This window comes from Peromyscus leucopus, chromosome 19 (genome assembly GCF_004664715.2).
Source record: "Peromyscus leucopus breed LL Stock chromosome 19, UCI_PerLeu_2.1, whole genome shotgun sequence".
NCBI lineage: Eukaryota > Metazoa > Chordata > Mammalia > Rodentia > Cricetidae > Peromyscus > Peromyscus leucopus.
The window spans coordinates 31,820,251-31,846,195 of record NC_051079.1 but is presented as its reverse complement, the minus strand read 5'-3'; the positions used below and the strand labels follow the sequence as shown (position 1 = coordinate 31,846,195).

The window sequence follows — 25,945 nt, the reverse complement described above, 5'->3', positions numbered from 1 at the left end:
AAATGTCTGTTACTCTGGATAGGTAGATACAACCCAACCATGCCTATGCAATGACTCCTTATTTCTACTCCCTAGTGACAAGATTGCAGGTCAACTGACTAGAACACAGCCAATCACATTCTTTCTGATTGGGAATTGGAGGCAAGAGACACTCATTTTATTCTCTGAGAATGTGATTAGAATGAAGAAATATAGAGTTGCCAATGTTGAGGGAAGGGGGGAAGAATTGTAGCTAGTGTAAACACAGGAGCAGGGAGAATGATGGGTAGCCTCAGAAAGTGAAAGAGACTAGAGCTGGCAGACACTTGTGCTTATATTTTCCCTATGGCCTGTTTTTTTTTTTTTTTTAATTTGTCTGAGATTGTTACTGTTAACTTTTTATAGCAAAGTGTTATCATTAAAACAGTACATGAACTAAACCACATCCTGTTAACACACAAGTAAGTCCATCCAAAACATTTTCCAGAGCTAGAGAGACAGCTCAGTGGTAAGACTGCTTGCTGCACAAGAATGAAGGCCTGAGGTTAGACCCCAGAGCGACATTAAAACATTGTGTGTGATCACCCACACACTCATAACCCCAGCGCTGTGGGGTAGGGGAGAGGAGATAGGAGAATCCTTGGGACTTGCTGGTTCCAGGCAGCTCCAGGTTCAATGAGAGATCTTTTCTGAAAGGAAGAGACAGAGTGATAAAGCAGGACACTTAATATCCTCTTCTGGTGTTCATATGTATATACCTCACTTACACACACAGGGACACACACAAACCCAAAAGATTACCCTGTGTCATCCCATTACTATGTCACGATCTCACAATCAGCTAGGACTCACATCTAGTTTAAGTTTCTTTATGTGTGTATGCATGCATGCTTGCATACAAGTAGTACATATTTGTGTCATATTTATTCAAAGCTATTATTTATCAAATATCTCATTGGTGAAACATCAATATATTAGATGCTATAGTGTGGACAGTGGCTGGAATGATGCACAGACTGATCACCCCAAGGAGTCCAAAGGAGACGCTTATAAAGACAGATAACAACAATGTACTTTATAATTGCAGTAATAGAGGTTGACAGCAACTCTTGGAATGACTGGGGACAGTATAGATGGTGTGAGAAGCTTTTCAGAAAAGATAATGCTGCAGCTGAGTCTTAAGGATTGCTTGGCATCTCCAATGTCAAAAATGGTGATAATCATTCCAGGGAGAGTCTACGATTTGGGCAAACACCTGAATAAGAACAGCAGGATGTGAAAGAGGAGCTCAAAGTTCCTGTGGTTTCTGGACAACAGGATGCACTTCAAGAGCGAAGAGATGAAGCTACAGAAATGAACGGAGGTTAGACGTAGAGACTTCTATGTCATATCAAGAATCTTGGAATTTACTCTGAAAGAGCTGACAGAGAAGGGGATTAAAAAGAGGCATTTATTAGTGATTTTTCTCTGAGTTGATTCAGCCAGATGAGGGGAGATGTCACCAGCTAAACTTTACTGCAGGAGGTACAAGAGAAGGTTCTAGAATTTATCGTCGATTTGTTGGGTGTTCCAAGTACCTTAGGAAGCAAAAGGTACTACTTTAAACTTGACATCAACGGAAGAAAAGAAAGAAAAAGATCGAGACAGAATTGTATAAGGGCAGAATGATGCCTTAGCTGGTCTTGCAGAGGGTTATAAAGGGAGGATAAGCCCCATAATCTGTCTTCTGTTTCAATAGAAAGGACCAGGCCTTTACAGCTTGTCATTTAGTGTCATTGGATGTGGGTTATCCCCAAGCCAGTGGTATCTTGGGCAAGGTAGATATCATTAGTTGAAACAATACTAAAAGCTCATTCGTAACTGAGTCTCTTGACAGCAGTACTTGTAAAAGCTAGCCCTTCATTCTCCAAGGAGGATCTGAGTAGCATACCACGAGGCTTACCAGGTTGGAAGTGAGGGCCATGTGCTCACTCAGGTGGACACACTGGTAGTTGCATGAATCAGCCTGAAGCTCAGGGGAGAGTGCTGTCCAGAGGTAAGTACCAAGAGAAAGCTATGTGACCAGAGACTGTGTGGTCTTTTAGGGTTCATACACCCTTCGAGAATTTGAAAAAAAGCAGAGGACTTTCTGTCCCCCCAAATGGGCTGAAATATGTATCCATGGAATTTCTGGATATTTATTCTCTTCCGATTAAGTTCTCTTACTGACACTATACCTTGAACAACATCATACAATGTTTTAATTAATTGAAGTACTTAGATATTTTCTGGAAGCATCCACAAGATACCAGGACTTATTTTTTATTTTAACTACTTTTTATAGCATTGGTACATTTAACCACATTATCCTCATTTTACAGAGGAGACTGTGTCCAGGGCTACCACAGTCACTACAGGGTGAGGGTAGAAGTTAAATACTGATCTGTGTGACTAGCAGAGTTGGAGTCCATATCTGGGCTCCATGGTGTGATCCATGTGTTTCCACAATGGCCCAATGAAGGCAACAAATGGCTTCTTGCCAGAAGGGAGGAAAGCAAAGAGGCCTCATCAGAGGGGTTTATTGAAACCACCCCGTAGGAGCCTCCAGTGGTGTGGTGTTGCTGGGGAAGAAGTTGACTGTTGGCATCAGGTAGACAGCCCCAGAGTCTGGACTGTAGGGCTGAACTACAAGGCTGTCAGATTAAAGGTGCCCCAGTAGTCCTAGGAGTTTATCGCACTGCTTCTAGACATAGGTTAGAGGATTACTGAAGTCATTTTTCATTTTCATTGATGATGTAATAGAAAAGAGAAAGAGTCTGCACTGTGTTCATTGTCTGTTTTTTTTTTTAATTTTTTTAAAATAAATTTTATTTAAATATTCTTGGCTCTGTCCATCAGGCTTCTCTCTCTCTCTCTCTCTCTCTCTCTCTCTCTCTCTCTCTCTCTCTCTCTCTCTCTCTCTCTGTGTGTGTGTGTGCGTGCATTTGTGGTGTATATACAGGTTTGTTGTGCCAAATGTGTGTGGATATATATGTGTGTGTGTGTGTGTGTGTGGTTGGGGGACTACAATATCATGTATCTTCCTCCATTGCTCCATACCTTATTTATTGAGACAGGGTCTCTCATTGAACCCAGAACTTATCAGTTCAGCTAGATAACCTGGCCAATGGGCTCCAGGGATCTGCTTGTCTCCACTTCTCCGGCACTGGGATTACAAATATGTGTTGCTGCACCTGGCTTTCCTACCACCTTTTTATACTAGTTACAAAACTCAGTTAACAAGTCAAGTCATGGTAAAAGAGTCATCAGAGAGCTACAGAGTTAAGTGAACTTTCTATGCAAACATGGTTTTTGTCTTTATCTGAGTAGGATATTTGATACTTAACATTCCAATTATCTAGTCTCATCTTGAAAACTTTCACAGTTACAAAGTGTTTACATACCTTGGACCTACTTACAAAAAGACTTATAGAAAGTTGCCTGGAATCAGATACATGTAAAGAAAAACTCAACCTTACAGTAGCCACATAATAAGTATAGATTCAACTTAAACTTTATCATAAACATATATTCATTAACTTTCCCTTCTCTTTTTAAACAAAGGAAGGTTGACAATATATTGTGTTGTCATCATGAAGTTGATTGTGATAGTGTTTCCTTTTAAAAAAATCACGTCTATTTTATTGTTTAATTGTATGTATGTGTGTCTGTGTGTGTATCTGTGCATGGGAGGCCAGAAGAGAGTGTTGGATCCCCTGGAGCTGGAGTCACAGGCAGTTGTGACCCTCTCAGTGTGGATGCTGGAATCCAAACTTAGCTTCTCTGTGAGAGTGGCAAGTGTCTTTAACTGCTGAGCCATTGATCCAGCCCTACAATTTCTATTCATCTGTGTGTGGGGGGGGGGGGTAGGAAGGCAACTTGGCAACTTGAAGGAATCTGTCCCCCTTCCATCCTGTGGGTCCTGTGATAGAATTCACGTTGTCAAGCTTAGTAGCAAGCATCTTTTCTGAACCATCTCACCAGCCCTGTAGTAGAGCTTTTCCAAAACTATCATACAAGCTATTTCCATAGCATATGCCTCGGGAAAGAAGGCAAACCCATGAAATGAACTTTAGTTTTGATGAAAGCTGAGTCAAGCTCTGTGAGTGTTACAAAAATTATTTTCCACATAATGAGGCTAGTATCCTCATTGCGGCAGAACCATCATCCTACAAGCGGGCATCTTTGATGCGCCACTTTTCTTCATGCTGGGCGTACCCCAGTGACATGTGAACAGTAGCACCCTCCAAATTCAGTTGTGCAGTTCCAGCACTCTGTGATAGAGATAAGAGCTGGGGCAAATGCAGAGCCAAATGCAGAGTTAAAAGCCCAAGAGGTCAGAGCAGTAGCTAAGAGCTGATACTAAAAACCCTTTCTTACCCTTTGCTGTTGCGGCCATCCTTCCCCTCAGAAAGAGGCCTACTTCCTGTGTGTCTGTCTTTTTATTGACTTTCTGTTCTGCCTTCTCATTGGTTGTAAACCCAACCACATGACCTCCTCGTCACTGCCTGTCTATATAGACCTCCAAGTCTTCTGTGGTTGGTATTGAGATTAAAGGCGTGTGTCTCCATGCTGGCTATATCCTTGAACACACAGAGATCTGTCTGTCATGTGATCGGGAATTAAAGGTGTGCGCAGCTGCCACCCGGCTTCTGCTATGGCTTGCTATTAGCTCTGACTCCCAGGCAACTTTATTTATTAACATACAAATAAAATCACATTTCAGTACAAATAAAATATCACCATAGGGGCTCTTGAAATAATGAGGAAATGGTGAGGAAATGATAAGGAAATGATGAGGAAATGAGGGGGTCTACCATAAGGTATGGAAATAGTGTCCTGTTAAAAGATTAAAAGAGGTTGAAGAGAGCTAGTCGGCCTGTCTATTCTACCCTAGAAGGATACAGAAAACACTATCTACCAGGAAAAGACTCCCACCAACACAGAATCAGAGAGTGCATTTATTTTGGACTTCTGGCTGTAAGAAACATGAGAAATTTCTGTTGTTTATTAATTGCCCAATATATGGTATTTTGTAACAGCAGCTGGAATAGACTGAGATAATCACCATGACAGGCAGAAGCAAATCAAGTATTAATAACACAAAACAATTGTTTCTATTGTCAATGAGCCCTGGAGGGTTTCAGAGGTTATTGTAAAATTTTTGCAGCTATCAGATAACAGAAATCCAGCCTGGTTACTTTTTTATAATATGAGGTAATGAAAAAGGTACATACATTTCATAATGTTCTGTATTCCATGGTACAGAAAGTCCTTATCTAACTGCGAATGTGGCTGTGAGGAAAGATTGATATTTGCCGGGCCCTGGGAAGGGCAGGGGTCTATATTCAGTTAACCCACTATCGCTGGGGCCCTAAAGTCTATTCTTTTAGTTATAACTTCTGTATTAGTTATTCTTCGGTTGCTGTGAAAAAAGAAAACTGACCAAGGCAACTTACAGAAGTAAAGATTTATTTGGCTTACTCTTCCAGAGGGACAAGAGTCCATCTTGGTGGGGAGGCAGGGCAGCAAGCAGGCATGGAGGCAGAAGGAAGCTGAGGGATCACATTTCAATGCCCCCTCCCCCAACACAAGGCAGAGGTAGCAAACTGAAAGTACCCCAAGGCTATGAATTCTCAAAGCTACCTTTACCCTCCCCAAGAATACACTTCCTCCTTCAAGGATGTACCTCACAAGCCTCCCCAAACAGCGCTACCAACTGGGGACCAAGTATTCAAACATTTGAGCCTATGGGAGACAGCTCTCGTTTAAACCACCACACCCTCTGACACAACATTATACACTGTCAGCTCTTTTAAAATGAAACAACAGCACATCCTTCTGTTTCCTGACACCTAGTGCCTCATGCTCTCATCAGCATACCCACTCAGCTCTTCTACCCATTTTATAAATAAGGCAAGTAGGCTCATAAGACTTTTCAGGTTGTTAATTCTAAGGGTAAAATGTTGAGAACAATTTAGAAAATCTTGTGTCCTGGGTTTTGCCTCTTGTGCTCACGTAGTTAATGAAAAAGTACTACGTAGATCTTAAACATTGTTTATGTACTCTGCTTGGGAGCCTGTGATTATCTGATATTGGGCATCCTGGATACAGAAATGTGAAGTCTCTGTTGGGATCAGAACACAGAGGTAGCCCACTCAACAAAGAAGTATTCATTTATTAATAAAAGATGTATGCACAAAAGAGGCCTGACTCTCAGTCCATGCTCCCTAGAGACTTTTCACTATCACCTGGCTCTGGGGCATCTGTCTCGTCATTCTGCTGCTTCTCTGAAGACAGAGCGCCAGAGGCTGACAGAGCTTTTAGTCCCAGAACATATACTGTAGCTGAGTACAGGAAACGAGAGAGGAAAACACACAGCCTGAGTTCCTTCCTGGAGACAGATAAGAAACCTGGAGACACGACCTGGGGCTGAAGCCTTGTGCTTTGACCGGCCTGCTGTTCTGAGTGTCCATTAGAAGTGAGACTCAGGCCGTTCATCTGGACTGCTGTGCTGTATACAGTGTGTGCTGAGGGTGCTGGGATCTGAATCCATTCACTGCATTTCCGTTCATTCTCTAGAACTCATTCAAAGGAGCACTCAACAGCTCCTGCACGTGTTCTGAATTGAGCTGTTAAAAGTCCCATCCAGCAAGCGAGGCTGCATGGGGACCCACCTAGACCCTCTGAATGTGGGTGACAGTTGTGTAGCTTGGTCTGTTTGTGGGGCCCCTAGCAGTAGGACCAGGACCTGTCCTTGGCTCATGAGCTGACTTTTTGGAACGTATTCCCTATGGTGGGATGCCTCGCTCAGCCTTGATGCAGCAGCGGGAAGCAGCTTGGTCTTGCCTCAATTTGATATGCCATGCTCTGTTGACTCCCATGGGAGGCCTTAGCCTTTCTGAATGGAGATGAAGGAGGAGGGGATGGGTGGGGTGGGGAGTAGATGGCAGGTGGGGGAAGGGAACAGGAGGAGAGGAGGGAGGGGAAACCGTGGTTGGTATACAAAAATAAATAAAATTTAATTTAAAAAAAAGGGGGGGGGATTCAGTCATGTGGTTCAGGGATCCCATGTGTAGAGTGTGGTGTCCTGGGGAAGAGACAGTGCCATTTAGACAACTCTCTGCTCCCCTGAGTATAAACAAGCATTTGGAATAAGGTAATTAGGGTCTCCAAATGATCTAATGCCAGAAATTCAAATGACCCCCCAACCAGGCATGTGATATAAAGAAATGGAAATCAGAGCCTTATAAATGAACCCAGCAGTGGACATTCTGGTTAATTGAAGATATGTTACATTATTTGGCGAGGAGGTTTTGTCTATAGTACGTGGGTGCTAATTTATCAGTGAGCACAAAGTTGCCAAGTTCTTACATTTTTTTTTATTTTTTATTTTTTATTTTTTGGATCTCTAAATATGCCAGGAGTGGTACAACACACCTGTTGTTTCAGCGCTTGAGAGGCTGAAGCAGGAAGGTTGGGAGTTTGAGACTAGCCTGGGCTGCAGAGAGAAACCTTGCAACAAAGAAAACAAAATTTCAAACCAAATAAGAAATATAAACCTGAATGTGAAATCCTGCTAAGTAGAAAAGTGTCTCTCCTTTTAAACACATGATGTAGTTCCCTTGTGCTGTTTGTTTGATTTTCTAGGGAGCAGGTTCCGAGGACAGTGTTCAGGAAGTCGATAAGGGAGTGTCCCTGGAGTCACCCTCTGTGGAAGGCCAGGGGAAGGAAGGAAGGGAAGACCGACTGGGCAGAGGGACAAATCCAGCTTCCACTGGGCAATTCTTAAGCGACTTAACACAGGCGGCTTTCCAGAAACAGCTGAGGGCTGAGAGCCTCGGGGAGGACTAATGCAGTCAGCGGAAGGATCTGGGAGGAGTGCCAGTGTCCCTGTAGACAACGGGCGAGGCAGGGGCTTTCCTACCTGAGCCATTCCCCGGCCTCTAGACGCACTTCTTTGTGTAAATTCTGACAGAAACTTCTCCAGCCTTTAGATGTCTCTTCTCTTGAGGCGTCTCATGGCCTCCCTTCCCCAGCTGGTCTTAGACCACAGTGATGCCATTCATTGTCTTCTATCAACCATTCCAGACTGCCCTCTCTCTCTTAGCTGGATCAAATGGCTCACCTGGTGTCAGGATTCAGACTCTGAGAAGTCAGAGCCCCTGGTCATCCTGCCCATCTCAGGTTCAAGTTCACTGTGGTTCATGTGCTTCCCCATGTACCATCAAGGTTGGGCAACTTGTTACCCTGCCACCATGGTACAGCAGCAGGCCCACCTCTTCCTGATAGGGTCCTATTAGGATGTTGACTTGTTGTTGTTGTTAATTATTTTGACACAAAGCACAGCTGTCAGGTCCGACTTGTATTTCAGTAGTACCCTTGCTCTGCCCCCTGGTGGAAATACTGTTTCTTTGGCGAAAAGACATGAAAAACACGGAACTACAAAAATAGGAAGTATGTATCTCCCAATTGGGTTCTAGGAGTGAAGGTAAAGAGGGGGGTACCTTCTTCCTGCTATGGTTCATATAACCATGTTTGGACATCTCTGTGGATCCAATATCACTTAAGGACATTGATATAAAATGTACATTGTTTCCAGAAAGTTATTGCCCTGTCTTTCCTAAACATTCTTTCAGGATGATGTGTTCATGTGGTATTTGATGTAACACATGGGACCTTGGGCCATGTGGTCTTTTTTTATTTTGCAGCTTGTTTGCTATTACCCAGACCCTTTGTTAGGATTTGATATTACATGGGATTTCATGCCAGGACATCAGTCATTCCTGACGCCCTCATGTAGTGGTATCTTTGACACCCTAGGAACAGGAATGCCAAAATGGTTTATTTCCATAAAGATGAATCACTGTCTCTTCAGATGTGTTCAACTTGCAAGCAAGTGGCTGTTTGTGTCTTTGCCAGACCATGCCACATTTGGGAATCAATCACTATTGTTCTTTGTTGTTGGCAAGGAAAACATTGATTGCAACCGTAACCAAGTAAGTGTTGATGAGTGGGTGTTGGTTTCCTACAGATCCTCTAGCCCTGTCACTGTGTCTACTTCACGGATCCTCCCACTGTGGCACTGATGTGGCTGATGACAGAGTCTGGCTAATGTCAACAGACAATCACTTTATCTACCTTACTGTTTAGTACTTCTCTTTCTGAATGAATGCTCTCTGGAAGATTTTAACGTCCAATATATAATAGATCCTCACTCCTGGTACTCATCCAAATAAGCATATCCATATGCTTATCTCAAATGTTTTTTCTTACCATTTTGATTTTCCTCTTTCCAGGTCCCAGTCAACACTACACACACACACACACACACACACACACACACACACACACACACATATATATATATATATATATATATATATATATATATATCACTTACATATAAAACAAACCCATGTGATTTCTTCCTCCACCTTCTGTACCAGAGAGTACAGACAGAAAGGTACTTAGCAAGAGTAGTGGGTAACATGAGAAAGGATGACCTGATCATCAGACTGAATTGTGCCTTTCAGCTCTCCTCATGCTCTGTGTTGGGTATTACCAATGGGTCTACTTCCATTGGTTATGGAGTCAAATTATTTTATGACACCTTTGGTCTAAGAGAACCTAGCTCATGATGGGCTTGTCTCTGCTCAGGCTTCTTTCTCTACTGGTGTTTAGTATTCTTCAAGGATCTAATTTTCAATAAAGGTATATTTCTCTTGTATCAGAGTCAGAAGAATCTAAATTATCATTCTCCTACTATTATAATAGCCTCTGAGTGGCTTCTTTTACCGCCCTGGTACTATCACAGTTTTTGTGTCTTATTGCCGGTCATTGCAGCCAGATCATGCTGTGGAACCCTTCATTATTCTAGTCAACATTCAGAGGAGAAATGCTTTTGCATGAGTGAGTTTTAATACACTTTGGGGTATGAAACATGTTGTCTCTAATACCTGAGGCAGGTTTTTCGGGCTTGTGTTGCTTCTGTGTAAAAACTGTTGCTTAGTGCAATGGCCTGTCCTCTGCTCTGGGTGGAGAAATGTTGGGAACTGTCTCTCTGTCTCTAGAGTTCATGTGCCTTACTAAAGCCACCAATGTACTTGTGATTTCCTACTCATTTAGTTGGATTTGTATCATGCCATTAATGGATTATACCACTTAGATGCTCAAATTGTGTACCAGCTTAGGTCTTTCATACTATGTTGTGATGGCGAGGAGCATAATTAGTATCATCTGGGTTTAGGACTGTTAATACATGTATTGTCTGTTTCAAGACTACATAAAGTGTTTTTGATTCATCTTTCTCATAGAAAGTCACCCATTTGCTAAATTAATGGCTCTACACAATGGACTTGAATCCATAACAATCTACTCTGGAAAAACACACAGCCTCTTAGATTTGGGCTATTACTTAATTCAGTCTTTGTCTGGAAGTTGTCTGGCTTATACGATATCCAGACTAGTGAATTAAATAGAGATCTTTGAATGTGCATCTAGAATAAAAACTAAACTTAGATAACTAGAATAAAAATTAAACTTAGATAACAATGGGGGTTAGTCTTAGAGTCCCTGCTGGGTCTCCCCTCCCTGAGGCTAAGAAACTAATGTGGAAATTGCTCTGTCATATTTGTGAGAATGACCACTATGTGGATCTGTTCATCTAAGGGGCTAAACGTGAGCCATAGCTCCATTTATTACCTATTCTATGTGGCTCCACTCCTACAGAGGACCTTTGTTGGTCCTCAGTTTCACCTGAGAACCTGTTGCCCATCAGGCAACAAGACATTTATGTGTACCCCTCAAGATAATGTCATTCCACCAGGCTTCTGAATGTCAGAGGCCACCTTCTGCCTATATTATGACAGAAATGATTCCTACTATCAATCCTGACATAAAACGAGAATGAGCAATATTTTCTAAGTTTTTTTATATGTAAGTGAAAAAAAAATAAAACTATGAATTTCTGTTGAGTCCCAAGTACAGGCCCCACTACTCGTCAGAAAACATCTAATTCCACCTCCCTGGTTTTCTCACATGCAGATTTCAAATGAATGCTATGGTACAAAAGCGATTTTGGTAGGATAGGAAGTTACTGGTATGGGACAGTGAGTACACTGTACATACACACCATAGCCTCACCAAAACTAAATAGTACCTGAACCTTCATTCCCAGCCTTACATATGTATGTAGCTGGAGACATGGAATTTTATTTATTTATTTATTTATTTATTTATTTATTTATTTATTTATTATTTTTTTTTTTAGGAAAAGTGACTCACAATAACATCTTTGAAAAATTAAAAGCAAAAGATTATTGGAATTCAAATAAATTGATCGGGCTATGACATGCCAAGACAAAGCTGTCAAGATTTTCCTAGAAATGAGAATGTAAACTCACCCGTGTGTCTAACCTATGATGGAGCTCATTGTGTAAGAAATCCAACACTTCCCTCCCAACCTCATGTACCTGGCTCATGACTTTGAAATGAGTGACAGTCAAAGCTTTTGGATCAGGCAAGGACCTCTCAGGATCACAGTCTACTAAAGAAAAAAAATGAAAAACTCCACCTAGAGAGATGCAAAAGGCTGCATACCTTTGCCCAACCTATTATGAGTTTGATGTTGGAATTAGCTTACAATCATACTATTTTTGTGGTTATATAGTTTTAATTGTGTGCATTAAAGACAAATTTATTTGTCAGTTTACTTCTTGACTTAATATGTAAGCATCAAATAATATCAGGGATTGATCTCTTTAATTTTATCCTGTCACTTTGGAATTCCAGACTAAAATTTTACTTGTTTGAAATATAGGCAAAATTAACATGTCCAAATGACTTAATGAGATGCTCTATGAGTAAATATTTTTTTTTCTATTTAACGTAATAGCAGCCTATATTTCTCACAAAGGTCTGATATATAGATCTTGTTCCTTCAGCACTTGTCTAGATTTAGATTTATCTTTGATCTCTTTTTCCTCCATCTTTCAAATAAAGACCAAATGGAAATGTTTTCTTTAATCATAGCACAGAATATAAATATTTTCAAAGTATAAATATTATTAGCAGTCAAAACTGCAAGTAACATAGCTAGTTTCGACATTTTTTGGAGATTAGACGGTAGACAGAATTTTCTGGGATTTTTCCTTTGTGTATTCAATTAACCTTTCTCTTCCTTGATTCTGCTCTATTCAAATGTCCATTAAAAAAAACTTCAGATAAAGATAAATGAGACATAAATGATTTTAGTAGGTAAACATCAAAAACCTCTGAGGTGGGAAGAAATCGCTGTTGCATAATTCACTTCGGTCCTCTCTTCTCTCTCACCCACTTTAGACTCCATCCTTGACCTTCAGTTTCCTTGAATTTCTGTGGTACTTCTCTGACCCCTACCTACAGGTATAAAGATAGTGTGGCTGGAGGAACACCTACAATCATGCCGCTACTCTCTTTCCATCATGCACGGCCACTGATGGAAAGGTTCCATAGCGCTGCCCAATAACTACACCACTCCCCTTCTCCTCCCTTTTCAGCTCTCCTCTAACGTCCCCTGCTGTCTCAGTGGGTGGCAGAGAAGATATGTGTAAGAAGAGAATTTCCATACACTAACTTTTCAAATGTACCTCACTGCCTGTCTCTGCAACGATGTACTCCAGAGACTGTGGAGGACTCATCTTCTTGCTAGCTTAGGACAAGCCTTTCATTTGAACACTAGACGTCACCTGTGCTGTCTGTTCAAGAATTCCATGAATACATTGTCTCACTTCTTTAGTGCCTCCTTATTGATTCTGATATTTACCATACAAATACTTGGTTGATTTTTTTTTTACTGAATTATCATCTGCTTTATGTACTAGCCACTACTCTATTCCCCTCTCCCTGCTTACAGCAAAACCATTTGAAATAGTTGTCTGTGTTAGAAGTCTGCAAATTCTACCTTGATTTTCTCCCAAAAAGACTCCAGTGAACTTTTACCCAAAACAACAACAACCCCACTCTGGAACATACAGATATCGTGTTCTATAAATATTACATTAAAAAGCTTTTAAAGAGGTGCTGGGATTAAATCTAGAGCCGAGCACATGACAGGCAGGTTCTACACCACTAAACTAACCCCAGCAATCCTTCAATAACTTAATACATCACCTAATGTATTAAGGGTATGTGCTACCACCAACCTGATTTCTATTTATGGCTGACTATTTGACCTCTGATCTCCAGGCAAATGTTTTTTATTAACATACAAATAAAATATCACATTTCAGCACAAATAAAATATCACCACAGACTTTAGTGTTTCTTCATATCATATGGGTTTCATCTTTGATTAATGACGTTTTAGTCAGAAGACTGAAGCAATCCTCTTTCTTTTGGTAGAGCTGTCCAGGGAGATAGGGAAATTTGCAGAAAGCTTTCCAAGCCTTGCCAACAGGTGAGAAGCAAATGGAGGTCAGAAGTACCTCTGTTTGTAGTTGGGCCTGAAATATCCTGGCCCATTAGACACTCATCTTTGGGACCTAGTTTTCTGAACCCCAACAGCATCCTCATTTTCACTGAGTTGCTCAAATGGAAAAAAAATTAAGTGTGATCCTTTCTCATTATCCAGTCACATCTATAAGCAGTATTGATGTTTTTACTTTATAAGGCACCCAATATGGGACTGTTACTTTGGGGAAAGCTAGCATTATTTCAGGGGGCCTTTGGTGGCCCCTGTGTATAAACTACTCTTCAAACATGCAATGCCTTTAAGTGACTTCCTCTTCCACTTTCTAACCTCACTCATCTCCAATTTACTGTCAGTCATTTTAAATATGACATAAATGTTGTTTTGGTTTGGTTTTTTTGACTCACCTCTTTTCTTAGAATGTCAGCTTCATGAGAAAAGGAACTTTTGTCTGGTTTGTTTAAATATATGTATTCCTCTTACTTTGGCATCATGACAGAAATTCATCGAATGTTAGTTGAATTATATTATAAATCATCACAAAGCCACTCCACTGTGAGATAGGTAATACAATCTTCAATTTACAGAAAAGGAAACTGTCTGTTAGTGTGAAGTTAGTGAAGAGATACCATGACCAAGGCAATTCTTATTAAAAAACAAACAACAACAACAAAAAAAAAAAAACCAAACATTTAATTGGAGACTTAACAGTTTCAGAAAGTTAGGCATTATCATTATGGTCTGGTGCATGGGGGCATATGGGCAGGCATAGTGATGAAGAAGTAGCTGAGAGATTTATATCCTGATTCACAGGCAGCAGGCAAAGGGACACACTACACCTGCCATAGGCTTTTGAAACCTCAGAGCTCATTCTCAGTGACACACCTCCTCCAACCAGGCCACACCTCCTAATCTTTCCCAAACAGTTCCACTAACTGAGAACCAAGCATTCAAATACATGAGTTGATGGGCGGGGAGGGGGAGGAATTTTATTCAAACCACCATGGAAACCAAGTTTCAAAAAGTAAATGTGAACCGGTGAAAATGATAGACACAGGACATTGGCACAATGGCCTATGAGCCAATGCTCCTTTTCCTTCCAAGTCTGGGTCCTTAAGCAACAACACACTTGTCTGGATCCAGTCCATGCTTTTTCCTTTGGAAGCCAATATCAAAAGTTTTCAAAATTCCCAATTAAAAAAAAATGTTTGTTTTTCTATTGCTGTGATAAAATGCCATAGCCAAAGCAACTTTTATAGAAAAAGGAGGTTTATTTAGGCCCACCTCCAGGGATGTACTCTCTTCAACAAGCCCATTCATTCCTCCCAAGCCTCACCAAACATCACCACCAACTGGTGACCAAGGATTCAAATGCAGGAGACTAGAGGGGACATCTCACTCAAACCACATAACCAAGCCCTTGGTCTTCTTCATAAGCTTTGATGTAAGCTTCTTTAAAGCCATGGCCTCCCAATCAGTGTTCAGGGACAAGATGTATTCTCAGTCATCCTTTGGACTATATGTTGCCTTGGGATTAGGGGGTTTCACCATATTAACAAAATGATTCTCCAACCATCTTGAATTGAATCCAGAGTCAGGAAACCCTAATATAAGCTACAGAAAATCAAAACTAATATTTTAATGTAGAAGAAATTCTAAATGGTCTTATTAAATAAGAAACACAGAGCCAAATATAGAATTAAAAGCCCAAGAGATCAGAGCACTAGCGAATAGCCTTTTAGCTTACCACTCGCTTCCGTCCTTCCCCTGAGAGAGAGCCTTCTCCTGTGTCCTGTCTTTTTATTGCCTTTCTGTTCTGCCTTCTCATTGGCTCTAAACCCAACCACATGATTTTTTCGCCATTGCCTGACTATACAGATCTTCAGGTCTCTATGGTTGGTATTGGGATTAAAGGTTTGGGTCACCACATGGCTGTGTCCTTGAACACACAGAGACTCTGTCTGCCATGTGATCAGATTAAGGGCGGGTGCTACCACTGCCGGACTTATGCTAAATGGCTTGCTTTTAGCTATGATTCCCAGGCAACTTTATTTATTAACATACAAACAAAATCACACTTCAGCACAAATAAAATATCACCATATTTTAAAATCTAGATTCCAATTATATGGAATATTTTCAGAAAGGATGTTCTACCTGTATATTCTTCCTTGAGGTAGCAATTTCAGTGATCAGGGACCTATTGGAACCATTCAATGAATAACATTGGCACATTTGCTGCTCTCAAGGAGCCCACATTCTCTTGATGGGGAGAAATCTATTTCCCAGCAATAATACCAAGTGTTACACTTATAAACCACATGGTAAAAAGTACCATGAGGGTGGATAAGCCAGAGACTGGGGCTAGCAAGTGACAAATGGCATGATTCTGAATGAAAGTGGGAAGTAAACTCTACAATTGACAGTGTTATCATTCACCTTTTTAACTCTACCATGCCCTTTAGTGAGTACAAGGAAAAGATTATGTGTGTATTATGGGGCTGTGTTACTAATAATGAGAGATCCTCAAGTAAAGAACTCAGCCAAGAGTTATCCTGTAAGCTTACAGAGCTAAAGGATGGCTTGACAGACAGAGAGGAATCATAGTCTGGATGTATTTAAAGGCAAGAACTGAATCTGTTGAAAGATTGATAGGAACGGTTAGAGTATGACTGATTGGAGTGCCGTCGAGGATGAAGACAAACCTTCAGTCTGAGTCACTAGGATAGAGTAACCATTGACTAGTTATTGGATATGGCAGGTTTGGTGGCCAAAGTTAAGTTTCTTTGGGACCTATACCAAGTCTATTTCTATGTGTCTGAGTCCCTCTGATCTCACAGTTTCCTGAGATACTTAAAGCTAATTCCCACTGCGTATCCAAGGAAAGGCATGCTGAATCCTTCTGTGGAAAACATCACGCTAATTCCACTGCTCTCTTGGCCAGACACAGAGGCAGCCTGAATTGATGGTTGTCTTGCCTTTCATATTGCTGGAATCACCAAGGAAGGCTTTTTTCTTTAATTATCCCGAAGGCTTTTTTTTTTTTTTTTCAAAGAAAGAGGAAGCTGACTGAAGGGGATGGCTTAACGAAAGAATTGTTTGTTGTATGTTTCTGATGATGGCGGCAGCTTGAACCAATTAGCTGGTTATTATGCATTCCTGTGCATGGACATTTGCAGCCATCTGATCCCAGGAACACATCACGATTCCTACTGAGCATGGCCTCTAGATTCAATCTCGACCTCAACAGGTTTAGTCAACTCTTGTGATTTAAAACAGCACACACACACACACACACACACACACACACACACACACACACGATCACCAAGTGGTCAAAAAATATGGCAGGAATCTAGTGAAGAATATTCTGGATTTCAGTGACAGCATCCAAAGCGATAAAGGCAAAGAAACCCATGAAGTGAACAAAAATGAGAGAATGAAGTAAGGAAGAGAAGAGGAGACAGAAACAGAGGAGGAGGAAGAGAAAGAGCGGGAAAGAATAAGAATAGTAGTGGGAAAGATTTGTTTAATTGTAAGCATTCGGTATACATCTTTGATTTTCCGAAGCAAACTTATCAAGAGCTCTTCCAGTAAGCGTTAAGTTTGGGATAATGAAATCCAGGAGAGACAGAGACAGGGAAAGAGACAGGCAGACACACAGAGAAGCACACACACACACACACACACACACACACACACACACACATCATTCTGCATATTTTCATAGCCCATAGTTAATTCTCTCTTTGCTCTAAATATAACCCTACTCATTTGCATGTCAGTCCCAGAATTCTTTGTGATCTCACAACTCCCTCCTGGCTAGTGGTTTTAGCATCCCTGTAAGAACAAACCGAAATGTTCAGGGTGTTTCTTTGACCCAGCCTTTTCTCTCCCTTTCTTGTCTCATTCTTTCCTGTGTCTTGCAAAAGAATTCAAGGTGGTGACCTTTGCTCGGGGGTTCCTCCTCCTGGCCAAAAAATAAATTGGGGATTGTTGCCATTTTTTTTCTTTTGAAAATTGCATTCTGTCCAGTTGCTCATGACCAACCGGAAGCCTTAGATGAACATACTAGAAAGGGAGTGTTTCGGGCAGTTAGTGTGTCCTTTGATTATGCGATCAGGCTAGCTCACTTCCTGTTTGTGGGAAGCAGAGGCTATGACATTTGGAACCCACTTTCTGTAGGTGCCTTACATAGCTGTCCTGTTGCAGGAAACCTTCAGTGTAATTGCAAGACGTCAAGAAGTGTGGTCGGAGGGAGGGTCTGCCTTATAGCAATGTCAATGTCAGATCCCTAACAGACTGAATCATGCTTAATGACACGCACGGAATTCCTGTTTAGTGGAAGGAACATTTGGGCTGAGAATTGGAGAGTGGGAGTAGTCATAGGAAACTTAAGAAGATTTTCTAATTTTTGCATAGTAAGCCAGTTTTTTGATGTTATTTAAATTGAATGTTTGGAATTATTTTTTTAGGAAACCCTCCCCCCCCCGCCCCCCCCCCCGCCTCCCGCCCCCCCCCCCCGCCATCGCTGTTCCACCCATAGTGGCCTCTCCAGTTTCTCTTGGCCTTTTCAGCTAAAGGACATTATGTCCCAGCACTTCAAAGGCCATCTCACTCTTGCAAATTGTGTCTTTCAACAATAAACTCGAGATTTTGCGCTGCGCACCTGGCTGGTTGCTCAAAGGCAGCAACATTTGCAAAAGAGGTCCCACTCACAAATCCGTGACTGCACACGGGGACGTGCAGGGCTTCTACCTTCCCCCAACAGAGGTTTTCTCCGCCTTGTGCCCACAGAGCAACACAATGCTCTTTCTTGGGTTGTAAGAGTCAGGCAGAGAGTATTTTTAAAATACAGGGAACTAGCACACATTCCTCTTACACACATCCATGTCCCGCGTTAATTTGCTTTGCATTTTTAAATGCATATGTCCATGGTCTAAGAGCATCAGACCCTGAGTTAAACTGCATGAAGTCTGACCAGTTCTCCGCTCTCCAAAGGGCTGTGCCTGCTGTTTACAAATACCCTGCGAGTAGCAGAGGCGCCGCCCAGCCTTTGGTTCTAACAAAGGCAGCGGCGCTACACTCCGTTCGCAAGTGGCGGAGGGCAGTCGACTCCCGGAGATGAGTCCGGTGCCATCTCCTTTTTAAAAGCATAGTAGGGAAGATGGGAGATCAGTGTAGGGGATGGTGGGAGGCATGGGTGTTCGGAGGGGCTTGGCCCTGGAGGCGCGTGGGCCACTAGCGGGGCTTTGCCCGGGACTGCAGCATCTATGCCTTGAAAAGTCCCTCGCGCCCCCTGGTGGTTGAGGAGCCGGCTGGCTCCGCGGAGCTAGCAAGTAGAAGCGGGAGGAGGGGGGTGGAGAAAAAGTGGGTGAGGCAGATGCAAAGAAGAAAATCAATAGGGATAAGAGAGAAGTGGGAGGAGTCTCAGATCAGCCATTCCTGCCTTACGGGGTCCCAGCTGGCACCACAAAAGAAAAAACAAAAAAGAAACCCCAACCCGGGCGTGAACGCCAGTGGAGGAGGGTGCGAGCGGCCGGGGGCGGGTCGGGGCGAAGGGAGACCGGGGAGATTTACTATTGTCTCTGGCAGCCGCTGCGGGAGCCCGGGAGGGGGGCGGAGGCGAGAGGAGGCGGCGGCTCGGCCAGCGCACCATTCGCTCCACCTGATCTGGGGCGCTGTGCGCTGAGCCAGGCGCGCGAGCAGCAGCAGTAGCAGCAAGGCAGGCATCCCCTGCAGCCACCGCCGCCACCATGTCCTACCAGGGCAAGAAGAACATCCCGCGGATCACGGTGAGTCGGCCGGTGGCTCCTCGCCGGCCGCGGGCGGGGAGGCTTGGATGCCACTGGCGTCCCCGCCGTGTCCCTCGGGAAATAAGGACCCAGCGCGGTCCGGGTGCTGGAGTGCGGCGGTCAGCCCAGACGGCGCGGCCGGCGCCAAGCTGATGCAGCGATCCTGGGGGCTGGAGGAAATCAAAACAAAGAGGAAAACCTTAAACACTGACGCGGAGAACTTTGGGGTGTTTGTCCTTTTCCACCGCCCAGAGCGCCTGGCTCACAGGGCTCCCCGGATCCTAGCCTCGCCTGGGGATGGGGTCTGGGGGTCAGTGTGTGCTCCTGCAGCTTGAGGTGTGCTTTTTGTTGATGGATCCTTTGGGTCTGGTAGGGTATGAGAGATGACACCTTTCTCCGCCGGTACTTGGCAGCCGGACCGCGCCCCTCTCCTGGCTCTGGCAGTATGGCTTTGATACCGGCGGCGCCTCGGAGAGGGCGCTGTGGGTGCCTGGACTACCAATCCTCAGGGATACCCTCCTTTCTCACATTTAAACTGATCTAGGTTTGGGTGTGTCAGATTCCAAACGCAATAGCTAACGTGGCTGCAATGAAAATGACCAATTTTATTTTCGCCTTAATCGTTTACCTTTTTCATGCCATTCCTATTCCTCGTCCCAGAGAAAGCTGAGTTTTCAGAGAACATTTTAGTTTGCAGTTGCACATGGACGCTGAGTGCATGCGGTGTACAACTGCCATTGTGTGTGAGACTGAGGCGCCCGCGGCTGGCTGGTGCACCTAGGGCGGGGTAGAGACGAGGACATGCTTTTATCAGCTACCAAAGGGGCCCCTTCACCAGCTTCCACCCAGGTGCTGTCCTGGACAAAATACCTCGCCCAGCCTGAGATTCCTCCCTGATGAGTTGACTTGAAGTCCTGAATAGTGGGGACATATGGCAGTCTGGGATAGCATTAAAACAAAAAAGCAAGAGCCAATGACATTTAGTAGTTGAGCAAGAAGCAGTATGGTTGTTGTATTGAGTGAGTGTGTGTGTGTGTGTGTGTGTGTGTGTGTGTGTGTGTGTGTGTATGTGTGTTGTGTTAGAGAGATGGGTGGCTACTCCATCTTTGCTAGGGGAACAAAGGAAGTGATAGTTGGCCTCTGAGAGGCTCTGCAGCTGCCCCAGGGCTGACTTCTACCTGCCACCTGCTCAATTTGTTGGGATCTGCCAAGATTTTGCCATGAGCCTGAGCCTGTACACTTGTTCCTCTTGTACTTGGAATAGCCCATGCAATTGAGTGAAGGACCTTCTTCATGCCCCTACTGCACCGCATTGTTAGGTGCCTTATTTGTATTGTAGCATCTCCCCTTCAGCATGCACCTGAGCCTTCCTTCACTTTGACAATTGCACCCCACCTCTACCAGCTGTCCACCTGATCCCAGGGAAGAAACACTCCCGAGGGAGAATAATTGAGCTGGGTAGAGATCCTTTTGCCTGGCAGAGGCGTTGGGCTTAACAGTATGCTCCTGTATCACTACCTGACAGCATTCACGCTCCATTCTTGGAAAACATTGTGTGGCTTGCCGCACCGCCAGGGTTTGCTTGGTGCCAGGTGCCTTAGCAAAGAGATATAGACGGTATCACAAAAAAGAATCTAATTGGGATCTCAGCTTTATTTTTATATTGGTTACTTGGTGGAAGTGAGAGGACCACATCTCTTCTGCTATTGCAACCGGAGGTCCACTGCATGCCATTCATTTACACCTAATGGGCACTTGCCAAATATCCTTTTTGGGACAGGCAGAAAGAACCATCCCCCACCTCGTCCAATTTTTAAAAGCCTGTCCTTCTTACAGACCCAGCCCGTGACATGGCATTGAGGACCACACCCATTCTTCTAGGTATCATTTCAGCTACCTTTCAGGAAAGATAAAGACTTTAAGCCAGGATAGCTCGCCTTAGGAACCATAGAAACTGTGGCTGTGCCCTGCCCTGTTCTCGGGAGTGGGCTAATAAGGGGTTCCCTTTTGTCTCTGTTTGGATGCTCTTCCCTAGGGTACTTCCTTCATTTTCAGCGTGGCTCCCATTCTTTCTCTGTGCATGGGTGTGGTGCTACGTGCCGCCAGTGCTGGACGCTGGAGCGGCATCTCCAGCAGCTGGTACGGGACTGGACAGTGGGTGTGAATTTCTCCAAGCCAGGCGGCCTGGCAGTCATTGTTAAAAACCAGGCAGATGACGAGGAGGGCATGGCAGGGGGCGGGGCTGGTCTTTGGGGGTCAGGAATCCATTTCTCGCTCTTTCTCATGCTTTGTGCTTGCATTTCTGTGAACAAGGATTTCTTTCTCGGAATAAAACATCTTTGTATGTTTGTATGACTGTAAAAGACTATCTTCACACTACAAGTATTAAAATACCTTCCTTAGACATAGGTTAAAAGAAATATAAAAATATGGATGCCGCTCTACACAGATTGAAAATGTGATTAAAGACCTAAATACAACATATGTTCCCTACTGTCGATATTGGTTCAATTTTTTTAAATGACTAACCTTCTAAAATTCGAATGAAATGTCCCATTCCCTGTCTTTTCTGTTAAGGCAGCCGCACCCAATAGCTCAAGTGCCACTATAGGCTGAAGACTGAAGGAGGCAGTCTTTCCTGAGCCTGACCCACTTGCCTGTCTAGACACCACCTTGGGCCACCATTTTTGGTAGAAGTGGGGCGGGGGGTTTCTCTTTTATTTTCCTTTATTGATTCCCTCCTTCCACCTGCGTGAGCTGAAAGCATTTCTACCCTCAGGTGTGCCCTGGTTTCCTGAGGGCAGGAGGATTGGCTGTTGCTGACGGAACTGGGATGGGGCTTTGCTTGTGAGCAGCTCAGGCTTGGGTCTCATTTTGCCTTTTCAGGGCAAGGGATGCTCTAGGTCAACTGTCTAGTACAGTGCCAGCTTTACAGTACCTAAGGAGTTGCCAGTTGAATGAATGGACGATTAAAAATACCTCATAACCTGTTATTTTGTCAGAGTATTGTGTTGTGTGCACTGCATGTTTTTCCCATTCAAGCCTAAAATTAATAGTCTGACAGTATACTTATCCATATTTTAGGAATTAAAAAAAATACTTCGAGAATCCTTTATCTATTATGTTCCATAAAAAATATAGCGTTTGGAATGATACCTCTACCATGTCAATACTGCAGGTATTTTTTTATGGCAATGGTCAGTCATTTTTCTCTCTCTGATATAAGCTCCAACTTGAAGCTGACCCCAGGAATGGGAAGACTCCTAAAGTGTAGGAGTACTGTCTGTGCATTTTCTTATTTGAGCATCCACAGAAAACCACTTCCTAGTTTGGAATGTGGAAACCTAGATAGATGGAGTCATTTACTCAGAGTCACACAGTGAGAGTTTGGAGGAAAAGCTGGAAATCACGCTCACAGCTTAGCTAACTTCAAAGTCATCTTTATGCAGCTGCTGCCTCCCAAGGGCACATAAAGAGCCCCAGAATTCTCTTATTCCCCCGCCCTTCCCCTCTCTCTCTGAGACAAACTACAGAGAGGTGGCTTTTTCCAGCGACTAAGGGATTTCTTTAAATAGTGTCTTGTAGATAACTACATCTCTGTTCTCTGGAGGTTGTGTTACCTGTGTGACCTTTGGACATTGCTGGGTGACATACCTCAAAATAGCAGCTGGCAGTTTCAGTCTAGAGCATGGAGCCTGAACTCTGAGATCTTGCTGGAAAGGGGGCTATTGTCAGGCTGTAGGTTCAATGACCATTACTTATTTTTTTTTTTAAAGAAATAAAAGAGTCCAGTGAACTGGAGGAGTGTCTGTGACCTTTGGAGTAGAGGACTAGACTTGACTTGCAGGGAGGAGGCAGTGACATCTGCACCCCACATCTGTGTGTCCTTTGTGCTTTAGAAGGTATCACTTAGTGGGAAGAAAATGTTAGGAGGTGGAGAATTAGAATTTGGAGACCAAACGAAGGAGACAGCCTATCCAAGTAAGGAATCTTGGAAGGGGAATTCCAGAGTGAAAGACAGATGAAATATCTTAAACTCTTAGGAATGGGAAGCATTTGAGCTAACTGATTGTGGAAATGTCAACTCAGGTCATGCTTGGAATATCTGTTTTGTTCCTTTATATTCTGAGCAGGTATGCTATGATTCCCAGCCAGGCTATTCTTTCTGAAGAATAAGCAAAATGCCCCAGGTGTACTAAAAGCTTTGAGTACCAGTTGCTGTGACCAAACCAGTGAAATACTTGGGGGAATTCCAAACAGATTTCTTAAGAGAATTTGAAACTTACCTGGTTCAACCACCAGCTTGTAAATAAAACTCTTTCCTCTTCATCCCACTGGGCTGATGGGAGGGTCAATGAGCCCTGACCCCTGAACATGGTCCGTGAACCCAGATGTGTTCAAGACAGTAAACACCAGTTTGTTTAGAAAACCTCAATTACTTCAGAGTGTGAACATTAATAAAGGAACATTTGGCAGATGTCTGGTTTGTAAGGAGACTCCCCCGGGAAACTTTTAAAACATGTTTTCAAACACACACACACACACACACACACACACACACACACACACACACACATACGAAAATGATGTCATATAAAACATTAATAACTTTTCTTGGTAGAATTGTGTCTGTCATTCATTTCTGACCATCAGACCAGAGTCCACCTTTGGCAGATCCAGAAATACATTTGAATTGTCCTGTTTTCAGTCCTAATCAGCTTCAATCTTGAGTGACATAGGCTGGATGACCCTTTCTGTCGGGTTGTTCACAATTCAACTTGTCTCGGCTTTTTCTCACCCGTTTTCTTCCTAAACTAGAAAAACTAAATTAAATTTGAAGATGAACAAAAAACCCCTTTGTATCCTATACGGCTCTTTGTTCTTTCGCTGCTGGTATGTTTTATAGAACCATTTGTATCTGCTTATTATGCTTAAAAGCTGCAAAATGTTAACCCCAGTAGGGATATGTCCCTAGGGTACAAATATGCCTATTAATCAGGAGGGAACAAGAAGATGGGCAGCATCTTCTGCTCCCAGGTGATGTTAATAGGTGAACAGAAACCACACCCCCTACACCCAGTGAAGCCCTCATCAGGTCCATGCACAGCTTCACCTGTCCTCCATCTTCCCTCAGGCCCGTGGGAAACAAGTGGAAAAGACCTTGGAAAACAGAATCTTCTAGAAGTCCCTCTTTTCAGCAAATCAAATTCAGTCCATGTCTGTGTCAACATATGAAATAGAGTTCCCTCCGAAATGAAAGCACGTCTAGTGAAATAGCACGAGTCCTTCCACCTGGCTCTTATTTTGAACTGAGTCCCTTCGTGGAGTAGATATATGACTTCTCCTGAGGAATGTATCCTCTGAGCTTGATCTCTGGTTAGCAAGATGAAGCTTAAGCACAATGGAGCTGTTATAGTTCATTAAGTGCCTGAGCACAAACTAATGGAATTATGCCATGTACCCCACCACAAGCAACATGGATTAGTTCATTTAGTTCATTACAAGTTGTAGATACAGTTACATATCACTATTGTACATTCTAGAGAAAGAATCAGATTCCCTAACTTGACTAAAATCACAAGGGTAAAAAGAGAGACCCTGGGATTGTTCCATCCAGAGACAAGAGAGTTGCCTAAGCAAGAAAGCGGAGTTCCATGGATACACGTGACTACTCCCTTCCCCCCTCACCTCTAATTGTCTACACCTGGTAGCTCAGGCAGCAAATGTTTGCAGGAGTTGAGGGGGGGGGGCTGGCCAAGTGTGCAACATCACTGCTGGAAGAACAGGGGAGCCTGTGCCCTTCTGACATGGTTCTTTCAGGCCTCTGAGTTTCCTTCTGGCTTTTGCCCAGGAGCACGGAGCAGTTCAGGATGGGAAAGCAGATGATGTTTTTTTCTGCCTTGTTTAACTGCAGATCTGGCCCCTTCTTATTCTCTGTCCCTGTCCTTTTCCCAGACAGAAGAAGCCAGGCTCCTATTCCCATTCAGCTAAGCAGAGACACACCCCAGCACTCTAAGCCAGATGGAAGCTCCATAACAGAATGGCCCAGGAACCTATTTGGGACATCAGGAACTCAAAGACACATTTCTCATGGCTTACTCTTTTTTTTTTTTTTTTTGCCATAGAAATACTAAACAATAAGCTATGAAGGATAAGTGAGAATTCTTGCCCCCACAATAATATCCAGGATCTTGTACATCTTATACACGTACTTTAACTCTGCACTGAACTACTATAGCCACAGCCCAGATTTTCTCTTAGTGAAGAGTCTCTTTTATGACCACAGTGTCAGAGGGCCCTGAAAGGAGTGTTCTCAGTTCTGCCCTTGCCTCTCATTTGCCTGAGACTTTAGGCAACCTCGGAATCTGCATGGGTAAACAGATCTTTGCACTCTCTGGTCCCCAAGGTTCCTGCTAGTGGGAATGATGCCTGGGGTCAGCCCTTCCTCCGCTGTTCCACGCCCACATAGAAGTCACAAACTCCTCCTGGGAGGGAAGTAAGAGTAGGGGAATGCATGGTTTCTACTCAGCAGGACCAGCGAACATCTGTGTTGGATATAAGGGACTTGGGTTGCTTCTTACCCGTAAGGTCTCAGCTTTTCTTATTTAGGGAGCGGACAGCTAATAGACTCTCTGAAAGAACAGTGGGGTGGGTGATAATGAGTGATAGGCCCTTTCTTTAGCAGAGCTTGGGTTAATGAAAA

At 43.3% G+C, this 25,945-nt stretch overlaps 1 protein-coding gene across 2 annotated transcripts in view; it reads left to right on the top strand.

The window, feature by feature from the left end:
- Positions 1–25,945, top strand: part of Dpysl3 (dihydropyrimidinase like 3) — a 114,732-nt gene that overhangs the window by 29,381 nt on the left and 59,406 nt on the right. The window contains exon 1 of one of the 2 annotated variants that reach the window (XM_028881732.2): positions 18,853–19,242. The exons of the other annotated variant lie outside the window; for it this stretch is intronic. Within the exon in view, the coding sequence (XP_028737565.1) occupies positions 19,204–19,242 (39 nt within the window). The 5' untranslated portion in view covers positions 18,853–19,203. Of the gene's footprint in view, positions 1–18,852; positions 19,243–25,945 lie in introns of those variants that run through there. 2 annotated transcript variants of the gene reach the window in all.